Source organism: Camelus ferus, chromosome 5 (genome assembly GCF_009834535.1).
Source record: "Camelus ferus isolate YT-003-E chromosome 5, BCGSAC_Cfer_1.0, whole genome shotgun sequence".
Classification (NCBI taxonomy): Eukaryota; Metazoa; Chordata; class Mammalia; order Artiodactyla; family Camelidae; genus Camelus; species Camelus ferus.
In genome coordinates this window covers 97056465-97070692 of record NC_045700.1, presented here as the reverse complement: position 1 = coordinate 97070692, position 14228 = coordinate 97056465, and the positions used below count along the sequence as shown (strand labels likewise).

General features: G+C 50.4%; 1 protein-coding gene across 10 annotated transcripts in view; it reads left to right on the top strand.

The window, feature by feature from the left end:
* PASK (PAS domain containing serine/threonine kinase) overlaps positions 1-14228 on the top strand; it is a 34367-nt gene that overhangs the window by 157 nt on the left and 19982 nt on the right. The window contains exons 2-7 of one of the 10 annotated variants that reach the window (XM_032480726.1): positions 651-807; positions 9313-9534; positions 11304-11536; positions 11981-12151; positions 12925-13065; positions 13650-13784. In XM_032480726.1, the coding sequence (XP_032336617.1) occupies positions 9375-9534; positions 11304-11536; positions 11981-12151; positions 12925-13065; positions 13650-13784 (840 nt within the window). In that variant the 5' untranslated portion in view covers positions 651-807; positions 9313-9374. The other 9 variants (XM_032480729.1, XM_032480730.1, XR_004320215.1 and 6 more) reach the window with 9 other exon arrangements.

The following is a 14228-nucleotide window of genomic DNA, read 5'->3' as shown; positions in this document are numbered from 1 at the left end:
TGGAGGCGACAAGTGGGAAGAGGGCAGGGGCAGTTGGGGCCCCACGTGCAGAGCGGAGCCTGCAGGCCAGCGGAGAGGCGTCTGGGAGTCGCTCTGGGCTCTTGGGCTGGTAGCGGGACACGGCCGGGTGTGTGTCTGCGTGGGGCTGCAAAGTGCGGGTCAGTTGAGAGCGTCCCCGGCCCTTCCGCGCCTCGGCGGCTGCGTCTGCACAATGGGCCGACTTTGTCCCGGCGTCGCCGCGCGGACTTAGCCCGTGGAAAGGGGCCGCCTCCAGTTAACGCTCAACGCAGGCGCCCGCGCTCGTTCCCGGGCTGGGTCCCTGTCCGCCCGTGGGTCCGCCTGCAGGTGCTGGGAGAGCCGGTAGGGGCCCGGGGCGCCGACCCAGCCACTGCGGGCGCCGCAGCCCTGGCGGTCCCGGACCCTGCGGGCATGATGGGCCGTGAGGGAGCTGCCCTACCCTCCCTGCCTTCAGGTCGAGGCCTCCAAGGGGCGAGCTCCTCGCTTCTCACCCTTCTGAACCCTGAGACCAGAGGAAACGGCGTTCGCCGGAGCGGGCTGGCCGAGGCGCCATTTCTTTTGGCTCCTCCGAGGCGCCGTACAGGGACTTCGGTGCGTCCCTAGTAACCGTTAGCGTGTGCGTCTCCCCTCAGGCTCGCTGGGTCCCGCCCATATGCGCCAGCGGTTGGCCCATGGGGCCTGTCAATTGGCGCAAGTCGCTCTACCATTGGCTGCCTGGGCTAGAGGCGCGGATCGGCGCCCTCCCGGCGGGAGAAGCGAGCTTGGCAGGGTGACGCTCTTCGGCCTCAGGTGAGCAGCAACGCCCGGCCCGCGTCCCGTGCTCCGCGCCTCCTGCGTTCCCTCCGTGCGGCTCCGGCTGGGTGGTGGCCCACTTGTCGCCTGGCGGCCGTTTCCTCGCCGCGCCCGGCCCCCAGAGCGCCTCAGGGGCTCTGCCTCGGCTCCGCCCGGCGCCCCGCCGACTCCCCGGGGGAACCGTGTGCGTCCCTCCGCCTCCCGGAAGGTGGGCCCCCAAGAGTGCAGGCGCCTTGCACTCAGCTGCTCTGGGAGCCGGCGCTGAGGCGGTGCCTGGCACGTCGGAGCTGTACGGGGGCCTCGTGGGGGACACAGGGCTGCAGCGCCTCTTGGGGCGGGCGTCCCGCACTGCGGGCGCGGGCCGTATCAAAGCTCGTCTTCCCTCCGCCGTGCGTCTTCTCCCAGGGGAGCAGCTTGGGGGTGGGCCTTGCTGCCTTTTCTCCCCGTCTTTCTGCCATTGCTTTAGATCCAGGATGACTGTAAGTCCCGCTCCTACCCCGCTGGTCTTTGTATGTAATTTGTAAGGTGCATATCTGGGCAGGTTACTTCCAAGCACAGAGCCCTGTAAAGTCAACTTTGGGGTAAAATCCATGCCGCTTGGGCAGGCGTAGGAGGCCTCGGGGCCCATCTCCACCTGCTCCCCTGTGCCCTGAGCTCCTCCCAAGGGGCCTGTGGGAGCCTTTGACTTCCTGTGGTTCTGCCTGGGCTCATCTCGGCTGGTGCCTCCTCCGGGAAGCGGGGCCCTCTGCTCACACCCTCCAGCACAGCAGCCATCATTCTGGTTGTTGTGTGGGATGCGTCGATGCAGGAAACACAGAGACGGTCGGTCTCTGAATGAATCTGACGGTGAGTGAAGTCCAGAGGAAGGCAGGTTTTAGGGTAGTTCATCCAGTGGCTCCAAACGACATCCGTGCCATTTTCAGCTCTGCTCGCCTTCTGTGAGCTTCATCCCGAGGCTGGTTCTGCTCTGGATTCTACAGCAGTGGTGGGAGCAGTTGGAGCTGTTTGCTTCCTACCTGGGTTCTAGTGTGAGAAAGTGGGTTGCTTCCAGAAGTTCACCCATAAGAGCAAAGAGTACTTTTCCAGAAGCTCCTTGAGGACTGCTTCTTGCTTCTGTTTGGTCTGAAGGGGATGGGGAGTGTCACTCACACGTTCTGGAATCAAAACTAGCAAGGGAGCAGGATTACACTGAGAACCATCAGGTGCTCTATGGGTCCGGCTTCCTGTGTCTTCTGCTCAAGGCAGATATAAACAAACACAAACAAGATCTATTCTAAAACCTAGGCCTGGACTTGCAGGCATTTCTGGTTAGAGTTTGAGTCAAAATTAAGCTTGTGAAGAAGGAAGTGATCCAAGGTTGTGTGAAGCCAGGCTCTGCTTTCAGAGGCCAGCTGTTGCTGTGCAGAGGGGCCATGGGCCACTTTTTGGCCTGGTGTGCTGTGCTGCACTGGCTGGACAAACTGCAAACAGGACAGAAGGCACGAAGGGAAGAAGGGTTGTCTTTTCTGCATCCACTTCTTGGCTTATCAACTTTGGACACTATTTCCTCCCAGGAAAGACAAAACATTTCTTGCTCTCACCCTCCCTTCACATTTCTTTCTCTCTTCTCCCCCGTTTCTTGTTACTTTTACAAAATAAACTTTTGTAACACAATGTATTCTGAAGAATTTTATTACTTTTCTTTAACAAAGTAAAGTTTTTTTTAAAAACACTTTTTATTGAGTTATAATCATTTTACAAAGTTGTGTTAAATTCCAGTGAAGAGCACAATTTTTCAGTTATACATGAACATATATGTATTGTTACATGTTTTTCCTCTGAGTTACCGTAAGATCTTGTGTATATTTAACAAAGTAGAGTTTTACAACATTTACGATACACTCTGAAGCTGTAATCAAGTCTTCCGCGTTTTGTCTATAGGTTGGTTGTAGAAGTAGAAGACTAAAATATGATCACATCGTTGTTAATTATTGTAGAAATAATTAGTGCATCTAGATGCTTAAAAAAGGAAATATAAACCGTGATACTTAAAAGTTGATCCTTGAAGGAAAGTGACACATTCTAGTAGTTTACTACCTAACTTCTTTCTTGCGTCCTACTCATCATTTGGTTCATAGGCAGCTGCTGCTTTTAGAATCCCATGCTGGGTATATACGTGTGTGTAAAACATCTCTTAATTTTTCAGTATGTACTAGCTGATTCATACAAAAAGACAAATGCAATATCATGCCTGATTGGTAACAGTAAAGTGAACACATTTAAACACATTTAAACCCTCCGCCCAGATGGGGAACCAGGAGACCTCAGTCCAGCACTGCAGGGCCCTCAGAGGACACCTCCTGCCTGGAGTTTGGGTCTGTCACATCTGTGTGGAACCCTAAACAATGTATTTAGATTGGGGGGGGGATTGTTATAGAATGGAAATCCTACTGTTGATGGTCCTTTGATTTTTTTTCATTTGTTATATTGCTAAGATTTATCCTTATGTGTATAGAATTTTGTGTGTATAGAATTTGTTTTCACCACTATAACTCATAGCATGAATATACCTGATTTTTAAAACGGTTTTCTTGTTGATGAATGTGGGGGTTTTTACTTTTCTTTTTTGGCTTTTGCCATTGTGAACCGTACTGCCCTGAACATTCTTGAGTGTGACTGGCTACCTATGTGCGAGAATTTCTATAAGTGGAAAATACTGTCACAGCAGGTGAGTGTTCGACTTAAATTGCTTTCTGATGAGATTATGTTAATTTGTTAGCATTCCCATTGATCCACATCTTTATCAGCCTTTGGTGTTAGAATTAATAGAATTCTTAATTTTTGCAGATTAGTACATATAAAATTGTCATGATTACATTGATAAAGTTAAGCTTCTTATAAGTTTATTGACGATGAGGGTTTCCTCTTGTGAGTTTCTTGTTTCTAGCTCTTGTCCATTTTTCTTTTTCTTTTCTTTTTTAAAATTAAAATAGAGTTGACATACAATATTGGTTTCAGGTGTACAACACAGTGGTTTGACATTTATATACATTACAAAATGATCTCCATGACAAGTATAGTAGCCATCTGTGACCAACAGAATTATTACAGTTTTTTTGACTGTGTTCCCTGTATTTCCTCTTATGACGTCCCTGTGACTTATTTATTGTATTGCATCTCTTAGTCTCCCTTACCTGTTTCACTAATCCCCCCCCCCCACCTCCCCTTGGGACACTGCTAGCTTTGGCTCTGTGCCTCTGAGTCTGTTTTGTCTTTTAGATCCACATATAAGTGAAATCATGTGGTATTTGTATTAGGGTGTATATATACCTCTTTGAATTTGTGTTTTCATTTTCTTCAGATAAATAGCCAGGAGTGGAATTGCTGGATCATGTGGTAGTTCTATTTTAATTTTTTGAGGACCCTCCATACTGTTTTCCATAGTGGCTGCACCAATTTACATTCCCTCCAGCAGCGCACAAGGGTTCCCTTTTCTCCACGTCCTTGCCAACACTTGTTGTTTGTTGTCTTTTTGAGAAGAGCCGTTCTGCCAAGTGTGAGGTGATGCCTCATTGTGGTTTTAATTTGCATTTCCTGATAATCAGTGACATTGAGCATCTTTTAATGTGTCTGTTGGCCATCCGTATGTCTTCTTTGGGAAGATGTCTATCTCTTCAGGGTCTCTGCGCATTTTTTAATCAGATTGCTTGTTTTTTGATGTTGAGGTATATGAGTTCCTTGTATTTTTGGATATTAACCCCTTATTGAACAAGTCACTTGCAGATATCTTCTCATGTTAAGTAGGTTACCTATCTTTTTATTGATGGTTTCCTTCACTGTGCAAAAGCTTATTAACTTGATTAGGTCCCGTTTATTTATTTTTCTTTTGTTGCCCTTGCCTGAGGAGGCAGATCCAAAAAGATATTTCTAAGACTGATGTCAAAGAGTGTACTGCCCATATTTTCTTCTAGGAGTGTTAATTTCAGGTCTTACATGTAAGCGTGCAATCTATTTTTATTTTTATTTTTGTGTATGGTGTGAGAAGGTGGTTTAGTGTGATTCTTTCGCATGTACCTGCCCAGTTTTCCCAGTGCCATTTATTGGAGAGACTGTCTTCTCAAGTTTATAGTCTTACTTCCTTTGTTGTAGAGTATTTGATTTTACAAGCATGGTTTTGTTTCTGGGCTTTCTGTCCTCTTCCGTTGTTCTATGTGTCTGTTTCTATGCCAGTATCGCCCTGTTGTGTGTGCTGTAGCTTTGTAGTACAGTTTGAAATCAGGGAGTGTGATACACCTCCAGCTTTGTTATTCTTTCACAAGATAGTTTTGGCTATTCATAGTCTTCTTTGTTTCTGCACAAATTTTAGAATTATGTGTTCTTATTCTGTGAAAAATGCCATTGGTATTTCGATAGGGATTGCATTAAATGTGTAGATTTCCTTGGGTTGTATGGTATTTTAACAATTTTCTTCCAATTCATAAACATGGTATATTTTTCCATTTGTTTGTGTACTCTTCAATTTCTTTTATTAGTGTCTTATAATTTTCAGAATACAAGTCTTTCACTTCCTAGTTAGATTTATTCCTAGGTATTTTATTCTTTTTGATGTAATTTTTAAGGGAATTATTTTCTTAATTTCTTTTCTGAGAGTTCATTATTAGTATATAGAAAGACAACAGATACCTGTATATTAATTTTGTATCTTGTAACCTTACTGAAATCATTTATTCTAATAAATTTTTGATGGGATCTTTAAGGTTTTCAGTATATGGCATGTTATTTGCTAATAGTGAGTTTTATTTCTTTCTTTCCAATTTGAATACCTTTCGTTTCTTTTTCTTGTCTGGTTGCTTAGGCTAGGACTTCTAAAACTATGTTGAATAAAAGTGGTATGAGTGGACACCCTTGTCTTGTTCCTGATCTTAGACGAAAAGCTTTCAGCTTTTTACCACTGACTATGATGTTAGATGTGGGTTTGTCGTATATGGCCTTTATTATGTTGAGATATGCCCCCACTCTACCTACTTTGTTAAAAGTTTTTTTTATCATAAATGGATATTGGTTTTTGTCAAATGCTTTTTCTGCATCTATTAAGATGATCGTATAAGTTTTACCTTTTGTCTTGTTAATGTGGTATATCATGTTGATTGATTTACAGGTATTAAACCATCCTTGCATCCTGGGGTAAATCCCACTTGGTCATGGTATATGAACCTTACAATGTATTGTTGAATTCAGTTTGCTAGTATTTTGCTGAGGATTTTTACGTCTGTGTTCACCAGGAATATTGACTTGTTATCTTCTTTCTTTGGTAGTGTCTTTGTCTGATTTTGGTATCATGGTAATGCTGGCCTTGTAAAATGAATTTGGGAGTGATTCTGCCTCTTCAACTTTTTGGAATAGTTTGAGGAAGACAGGTATTAGCTCTTCTGGAAATGTTTGGTAGAGTTCACTCATGAAGCCATCTGGCCCTGGAATTTTGTTTGTTGGGAGTATTTTATTGCTGATTCAATTTCACTACGTACTAGTAATCAGTCCATTCAGATTTTCTGTTTCTTCCTGATTTGGTCTTGAAATCTAGGAATTTATCCATTTCTTCTAGGATATCCAATTTGTTGATGTATAACTTTTCACAGTACTCTCTTATGATCCTTTGTATTTTTGTGGTGTCAGTTGTAACTTCTCTTTCATTTCTGATTTTATTTTGTCTATCTTTTTTCTTGATGAATCCGGCTAAAAGTTTATTAGTTTTGTTTATCTTTTGAAAGAATCAGCTCTTAGTTTCATCGATCTTAAAAATTTTTTAGTCTCTCTTTCATTTATTTCCACTCTGAACTTTATTATTTCCTCCCTCCTACTAACTTTTAGCTTTATTTCTTCTTTTTCCAGTTCCTTTAGGTATAATGTTATATGGTTTATTTAAGTTTTTTGATTTCTTGAGGTGAACCTGTATTCCTGCAATCTTTCTACTTGAAACTGATTTTGCTGGGTCCCATAGATTTTGCATCATTGTATTTGTTTTCGTTTGTCTTGAAATCTTTTTTTTTTTTAGATTTACTCTTTGATGTCTTTGTTGACCCATTGATTCTTTAGTAGCACGTTATTTAGTCTCCAAATACTAATTTTTTTATTTTTCTTTTAATTGATTTCTAGTTCATGCTGTTGTCAGAAAAGATGCTTGATATAATTTCAATCTTAAATTTATTGAGGCTTGTTTTGTGCCCTTTCATGTGATTTATCCTGGAGAATGTTCCATGTGCACTTTTAAAGAGTGTGTATTTTGCTGTTTCTGAATTGAATGTTCTATATATATTAAGGTAATATGGTTTAATATGTCATTTAAGGCCAGTATCTCCTTACTGATTTTCTCTCTGGATGATCAGTCCTATTTTGAGGGGGCGGGGTGAGGTAATTAGGTTTCTTTTTATTTATTTTAATAGAGGTTCTGGGGATTGAACTCAGGCCCTTGTGCATTCTAGGCGCACGGTCTACCACTGAGCTATACCCACCCTCCAATCTGTCCATTGATGTAAGTGGGATGTTAAAATCCTCTACTATTATTGTGTTGCTGTCTGTTTGTCTCCCTTTATGTCTGTTAGTATTTATGTATTTAGGTGCTCCTCTGTTGGATGCATTGATAGTTACAAGTGTTACATCCTCTTGTTGGAAGAAGTCCCCTTGACGTTTCTTGTAAGGCTAGTTTAGTGGCAGTCAACTCGTATAGCTTCTGCTGTCTGTGAAACTTGTGTCTCTCCTTCACGTCTGAATGATAGCCTTCCTGGGTGGGGTATTCTTGGTTGCAGAGTCTTCCTTTCACCGCTTGGTGTGTATACTTCCAGTCCCCTCTGGCCTGCAGGGTTTCTGCTGAAGAGTCAGCTGATGGTCCTATGGGGGGGTCCCTTGCATGTAACTAATTGTTTTTCTCTTGTTGCATTTAAGATTCTCTGTTTTTAACTTTTGGCATTTTTATTACAATGTGTCTTGGTGTGACCGGCTTTCAGTTTGTCTTGTTTAGGACTTTCTGCCCTTCCTGGACCTGGATGTCTGTTTCCTTCCCCAGATTAAGGCTGTTTTTGACTATTAGTTTTCAAGTGAGTTCTCCTCCCTTCTCTCTCTCTCCTTTCCTGGATTCCCCCTAATCTGCATGTTGGTGTGCTTGATGCTGTCCCAGACGGCCCTTAACCTGTGCTCTTTTCTTAATTCTTTTGTATTTTTTCTCTTCGGCTTGGGTGGTTTCTTCTCCGTCTTCCAGATCACTGGTCACTGTTGTCTGATCTACTGTTGGTTCCTTCTAGTGTATTTTCCAGCAGTTGTGTTCTTCAGTTCTAAATGGTTGTTTTTTTTCTGTTTTCTTTCTTTCTTTCTTTCTTTTTTGTATGTTTCTTTTTTTATATTTTCTAACTCTCTGTTGGAGTTCTCGCTGTGCTCACCCATTCCTCTCTCACATTCTGTGAGCACCTTTTTGGTCATTAGTGTGGACTCTATCAGGTAGATTACTTACCTCAACTTAATTTAGTTCATTCTCCGAGGTCTTGTCTCATCCTTTCATTTGGAATGTATTCTTCTGTCTCTTCATCCTGCCCAGTCCTCATCTCCAACCTTGGAGAAGTGTCCTTGAGTGAGAGGTGTTCCCTAGGGCTCAGCAGAACGCTCCCCCGGCCCCCGAGCCTGGTGCTTTGAGGGTGCGCCCCCGTGGGCTGCGTGCACCCCTCTGCGGTGGTGGGCCGACTGCCGTGGCTGGCTGTGCTTGCTGAAGCGCGGTCTTCCTCTCAGGGCTGCTCCTTGGCCCGCGCCAGGGTTTTTGTGCAATGAGGTGGGAGGACCAATGAAGGGAGGAGGCTTGTGTGGGTCTGGGGAGTGGGCTCCAGGCCGGGAGCTCTGGATCACCAGAAGGTGGTCCAGAAGGGGGTGCAGCCTCTGGAGGCACATCGCCCTGGCCTCCTCCACCAAGGGCCCTGGCCTGGGCCTCCCAGCAGCATGTCTGCACTGGAGTGCAGAGTGTCACCGTTGGGGGAAATTTGGCCAAGGACTTGTGGGACTCTACTGTATTTTTTTCTTATATTTGCTTGGGAACCTACAAGTGTATCAAAATTAAAAGTTAAAAACAAAAACGCAGCCCTCCGGTGCCAGGCACCCTCCAGACTCTCGCTTCACATTGTTATTTTGCTGGAGGCTCCGTGTGTGATTTTGGACACAGCTGGTCGGGCCCATCGGATTAGGGGGAAGCCGGGGCTGAGGGGGCCATCAGACCCTCACAGGCTGGCGGGTTCTTATAGCATTGGTGACATCTTGACCGAGGAGCACTGGACCTGCAGCCTGCGCCTTCCTTCGTGGCTCCTTACCCTCAGTTCTGGTTTCCCCCTTTCTCCTTCTCTCTGTCCCCTCCCTTCCTATGCACTTCTCTGTGTGTCATAGGTTCTGACCCAGGGTGGCTCTTGGGTGTGTGTGAGTCTTTGGGGGCTGAGCTTAACTCACCCTTGTGGAGAACTAGTTGGCTAAACTGACTTTGATCTTGCATTGCAGACGCTGACCAGGTTCCCTTCGTCTCCTGGTGGACAGCTGTCCCGCTGGCCCACTGTCTCCCAATGGAGGACAGCGGCTCGACGGCCTTAGAAGGGGACCCGATGGAAGGCCCCGCCATGCAGACTGCCTCTGAGCCCCACAAGTCCTTGTCGTTGGCCCACAGACACCTGAGCAGAAGGAATGGACTTTCGAAACTCTGCCAGAGCAGGATGGCACTCTCCGGTACCTGGCCCTTCCCGTCTCCGGGTGTCGGCGCTGAACGTGAGAGTGTGGAGTCACACTTGGCTCCGTTCAGGGTCTCTGCTCTGGCAGAGGAGGTCTTTATCCAGGTGGTGCTGGCAGGCCCCCCCCCCCTTGTCTAGTGTGGTGCTGCGTTTGTTCTGCTGTGATTCTCAGGCGGGAAACTCTCTTCTGGCAGTGGTTGGGATTTGCCTCCACATTCCAGGGTCAGAGCAGAGCACTGTTTCTTACTTGGGTGTGTAAAAAAGCTGAGCCGGGCTGGGCCAGATGCGGGCGAGACATGGTTTTGTTCATTCTGTTCAGTGCCCTCTGACTGCGCCACAGGCTCCCACCTTCCTCTCAACGCAGACGAGTTGGATGGGCTCGTGGGTGCTGACCTCACAAGGTGGCGGGGTTGCCTGGGGTGGGCCGAGAGCGTGGACACCGCTGCCAGGCCATCCTTACTTCTCTGAGCCTGTGGTGCCTGCAGGGCCCAGACCCAGCGAGGAAGAAGGCATCACTCTGCCTTTGAGGGGGTGCCTGGGAGGCAGCAGGTGCTTGCTAGACACCGGGTGGACCCGGACCACGGGGAAGTCTGTTCGTATCACAGAGGGGTGGCTGGAGCTGGAGGAAAGGGCTGCGGGGGGGTGAGGAGGTGGGCTCTGTTTTGGGGGAGGGAAGGCCATGTGAGCTTGCGTGCTGCTGCAGAAAATGGAAGGGCTGGGTGTGTTCAGGGGGCAGGCTCCCCTCCCTGTGGGGAGGAGTCGATGAGGCAGGCCGGTGGGCTGTCTCCTTGGGAGCGAGGGCTCCAGTGGGGGGCCTGCCAGGGACACACGGGGGCAGAGGCAGAGCTGGCGTCTCAGTGCCTGTCCCGAGGCACGAGGACAGTTTGAAGGGAGATCAGGACTGGCTGCCTGGGAGGGGGAGGGGCAGGGCAGGTGGCCGTGTGGTTTCCCGTCTCAGAGAAGAGTCCCTCTCGGAGAGTCCGTCAGCATGGGCCCGCTCACTGAGAAAGTTGAGGAATCCTCTGTGAAGGCCCAGAGGGGAAAGGAGGGCAGAGCCATGTCTGTTCTGTTGGTTTCTGAGCTGCTGAGGGTGGAGCTGACACTGGCTGAGATGGGAGGGGGAGCAGGCAGCTGGATCCCAGTGGCAGCGGCACATTTCTATGTGAAGCATATTTAAAGCCACCAAGGAGTGGGGATGGAGTGGAGGTTCTGAGGCCGAGCCTGGGGTCCTGCAGCCATGAGAGGGGAGGAAGGTGGAGGGGAGGGGGTGCCCTGCTGAGGACAGGCTGTTCAGGAGGAGGGGAGAGGCCCTCCTGGCCCGGCTGTGCTGTTGAGGGGTGGAGCCGGTGAGGCCTGAGGAGTGGGAGCGGGAGATGTTGCCCAGAGCAGGTTTTCTGGAGTGGTGGGGAGTGAGCACCTGGTTGGAGGAGGCAGAACGGGGGTGGGATGGCCAAGACGCAGGGAGCTCTTGAACTTGTGAGACTTTCCAGGAACAGGGGAGAGGGCAGTCGCTGGAGGGATGGGGGTCTCGGAAAGAGGGACACAGGAGAGTGCCCCTTGGAGGGACGGGCGGGAAGGGACCTCAGAGTCGTTCACACAGAAATGGAGAGGATGTTGGTGCATCTGATAGGACACACTCCGCGTGGTGCCCCTAGAGAGAGTCAGCGCTGCGGGTCAGCCAAGCCTAGACCTCTGTGGGGTTAGGAGCAGGGCTGTGCGTGCATCTCGGCCGCATGAGGTCTAAAGCCTGCTTCCGTTGCTTTCCAGAAGACACATGGAGCTCCTACTGTCTGTCATCCCTGGCTGCCCAAAATATTTGCACAAGCAAATTGCACTGCTCTGTGGCACTTGAGCAGGTGGACCTGGCCGGGTCCCTGGGCAGCGTGTCCTGCTGCTCCCTGCTGCGGGGCTTGTCCTCAGGGCGGTCCACGCCCCTGCTCCCGGCCCCCGTGTGCAACCCCAACAAGGCCGTTTTCACAGTGGACGCCAAGACCACAGAGGTATGTGCTTCAGTGTGTGCCTAGTCACGAGTCTGGGGTCTGTGCCTTCAACCAGAACCTCAAAGAGAGTGTTGAGCATTTTAGGTGCAGTTAAAAAACTGGCTGGTTTTACCTGTGTAGTAGCAAGAGGGATGTGAATTTGGGGACCTCAGTAGGAATCAGTAAGAGCTGACTGGATGCTCTCAAGGCAGAGGCAGGAAGGATGGCTGTGCCCTGGTGTCTCCTGCCCGCTGCCTGTCCTTGTTTCCCTGCAGCTGAGACACTGGAGCCCCAAGGGCGGCTCTGCTGGGAGACCGCCGACAGCGGACTGTCACGGGGGCGTCAGGTGTCTGGGCCATCCCTGCTGGTGCCTGGGCCGCCTTCCCGCCGCCTGCTCCTTGGCCGCTTCCGGGAGCTGGAGGAGCAGCCATGACCCTCGTGCCCCCTCCTCTCTGCCACCCTCAGATCCTGGTTGCCAACGACAAGGCCTGCCGGCTCCTGGGGTACAGCAGCCACGACCTGATCGGCCAGAAGCTCACACGGTTCTTCCTGAAGCCGGACTCCGATGTGGTGGAGGCGCTCAGCGAGGAGCACGTGGAGGCCGACGGCCGTGCCGCCGTCGTGTTTGGCACGGTGGTGAGTGCTGGCCTCTTGGCCGCTGGCTCTGGTGTGGGGAGCAGCTGGAGGTGGGGTGCGTCATGGTAACAGGAGCGGGGTTGTGCTGGCCTGGCACGGGGTCAGCAGGAGCATCCTGGGAGGAGCTCGGCCAGCGTGTGCGACCCTGCAGGGCTCCGCCTCAGCTCCCAAACGTGTAGCACGATTCTGCCGTCTTCCCAGCTGACTCTCCACGTCTGTGGTGCGGAGGGGCTGGCCTGATCGGAAGGCTCCCTGGAGCCGGATCCTCCCGGTGTGCGTCCAGCCTGGACGTGGACGGGTGAGCTGCACGTTAGATGCTGAGCCCTGAGCCTCAGGCAGCGGGGAGGATAAGTGGACTTGGGGGTGGAGAGCTCTGTGGTGGATCACATGCTTGGTGTGTTCCAGGTCCTGGGTTCGATCCCCAGTGCCTCCGTTAAAGAAAAAATAGAACGTATAGGATCAACTACATCCAAAAAATTACCCGTCTAAGAGCCCAACTACCTAGAAAAAGGAAATGAAGACATTCAGCACGTCTTGGTGTCTTCTCCTTAAGAAACCATAGATCCTGCTGTTTTTCCCCTGCTGTCTTACTGTGAAGCTGAGGGTGGAAAAACCTGCTCTTCTGATAAGCGTTCCCTCAGAGGTCATGAGGTTAAGTGGCAGAAACCTCGTTTGTACTTTAGTTAATTTCTGAGGTGTGAGGCAGGTGAGCCGAGGTCCAGGGCGCCCTGGAGCCTGGGCTCTGGCAGGTGGGAGCCTGTCTGCGCCTGCAGGTGGACATCGTGAGCCGCGGTGGGGAGAAGGTGCCGGTCTCCGTGTGGATGAAGAGGGTGAGGCAGGAGCACAGCCTCTGCTGCGTGGTGGTGCTGGAGCCTGTGGAGCGGGTCTCGGCCTGGGTGGCTTTCCAGAGTGACGTGAGTGTGCCCGGTTTCTCCACGGCCTCTGCCCCCACCGTGTGCCTTTGGGCAGGAGGAGCCTGGGGCTCTGGAGAGTGTGCCCTCGGCCGCCCTTTCCTGTTGTGCGCCCTTGGGTGAGGAGCCCATCTCCTCATGCCTGTGCCTTCACCTGTACAAGCGGGGTCTAATTGTGACCACTGATTGGACTGCTTCACATGTCAGCGAGACACTGCCAGTCACCCCCTTCACACGTCAGCGAGACACTGCCAGTCACCCCCTTCACACGTCAGCGAGACACTGCCAGTCACCCCCTAGAGAGGCGGCTGACATGCAGCAAAACACACGTGCCAGCCAGGGTGCGGTGCGCTTGGGGTAGTGAGCGGGCCCTAGAAGGAGCCCTGGGAAGTGGGTGTCCAGAGACACCTGGCAGGAGCGGGGAGATGGTGTTCTGAGCAAGGTTTGTCTGCGCCCCTCTCACACCTCAGATGGAGGGTGGTGTTACAGCCTTGCTTTCAGCTTGGAGTTGTTGCAGTTCAGTGCAGTTGACAGCTGAAGTGCAGGAGACTCATTACGATGCTTAAAACACTGGCTTTTCCTCCAAGGGCACTGTGACGTCCTGCGACAATCCCTTTGCGCACCTGCTCGGGTACGCCTCCGGGGAGGAAGTGGTTGGGCAGCTCATTACAGACCTGATCCCTTCCGTGCAGCTCCCCGCTCCCAGCGAGCACATCCCCAAGGTAGGACCCTGACCCTCTGCTCCGCGTGGCTGTGCCCGGGGCCTGTGGCCGCTGGAGTCTGTTCATCTGGTGATGGTCAGGTTCTTAGACCCGAATCCATGACCTGGAGGCAGAGGCCCAGGTTCCTGAGGGTAGGAGTGTCCAACATGCATGGACACAATGGGACTGGGTCTGCTTAGAGCCCTCGGGCCACTGGAGTCTTGACCAGGGGCCAGAGCCTTCGTGGCCCCCTGACTGGCTGCTAACCTCTGGATGGTCTGTCCACCCCCCGCCCCAGCCTCCGCAGCTCCACCTCCACCCATGAAGCCAAGTCCTTGCACCATGCTTCTCTGCTCTAAAGACCTGGATTGTCTCCGGTTTCCTGAGCAACCCTGGACTGGAGGGAGGCACACCAGGCTGTGCGTTACACAGTCCCCTCAGTCCTCTCCCGGGGTACCTGCTGAG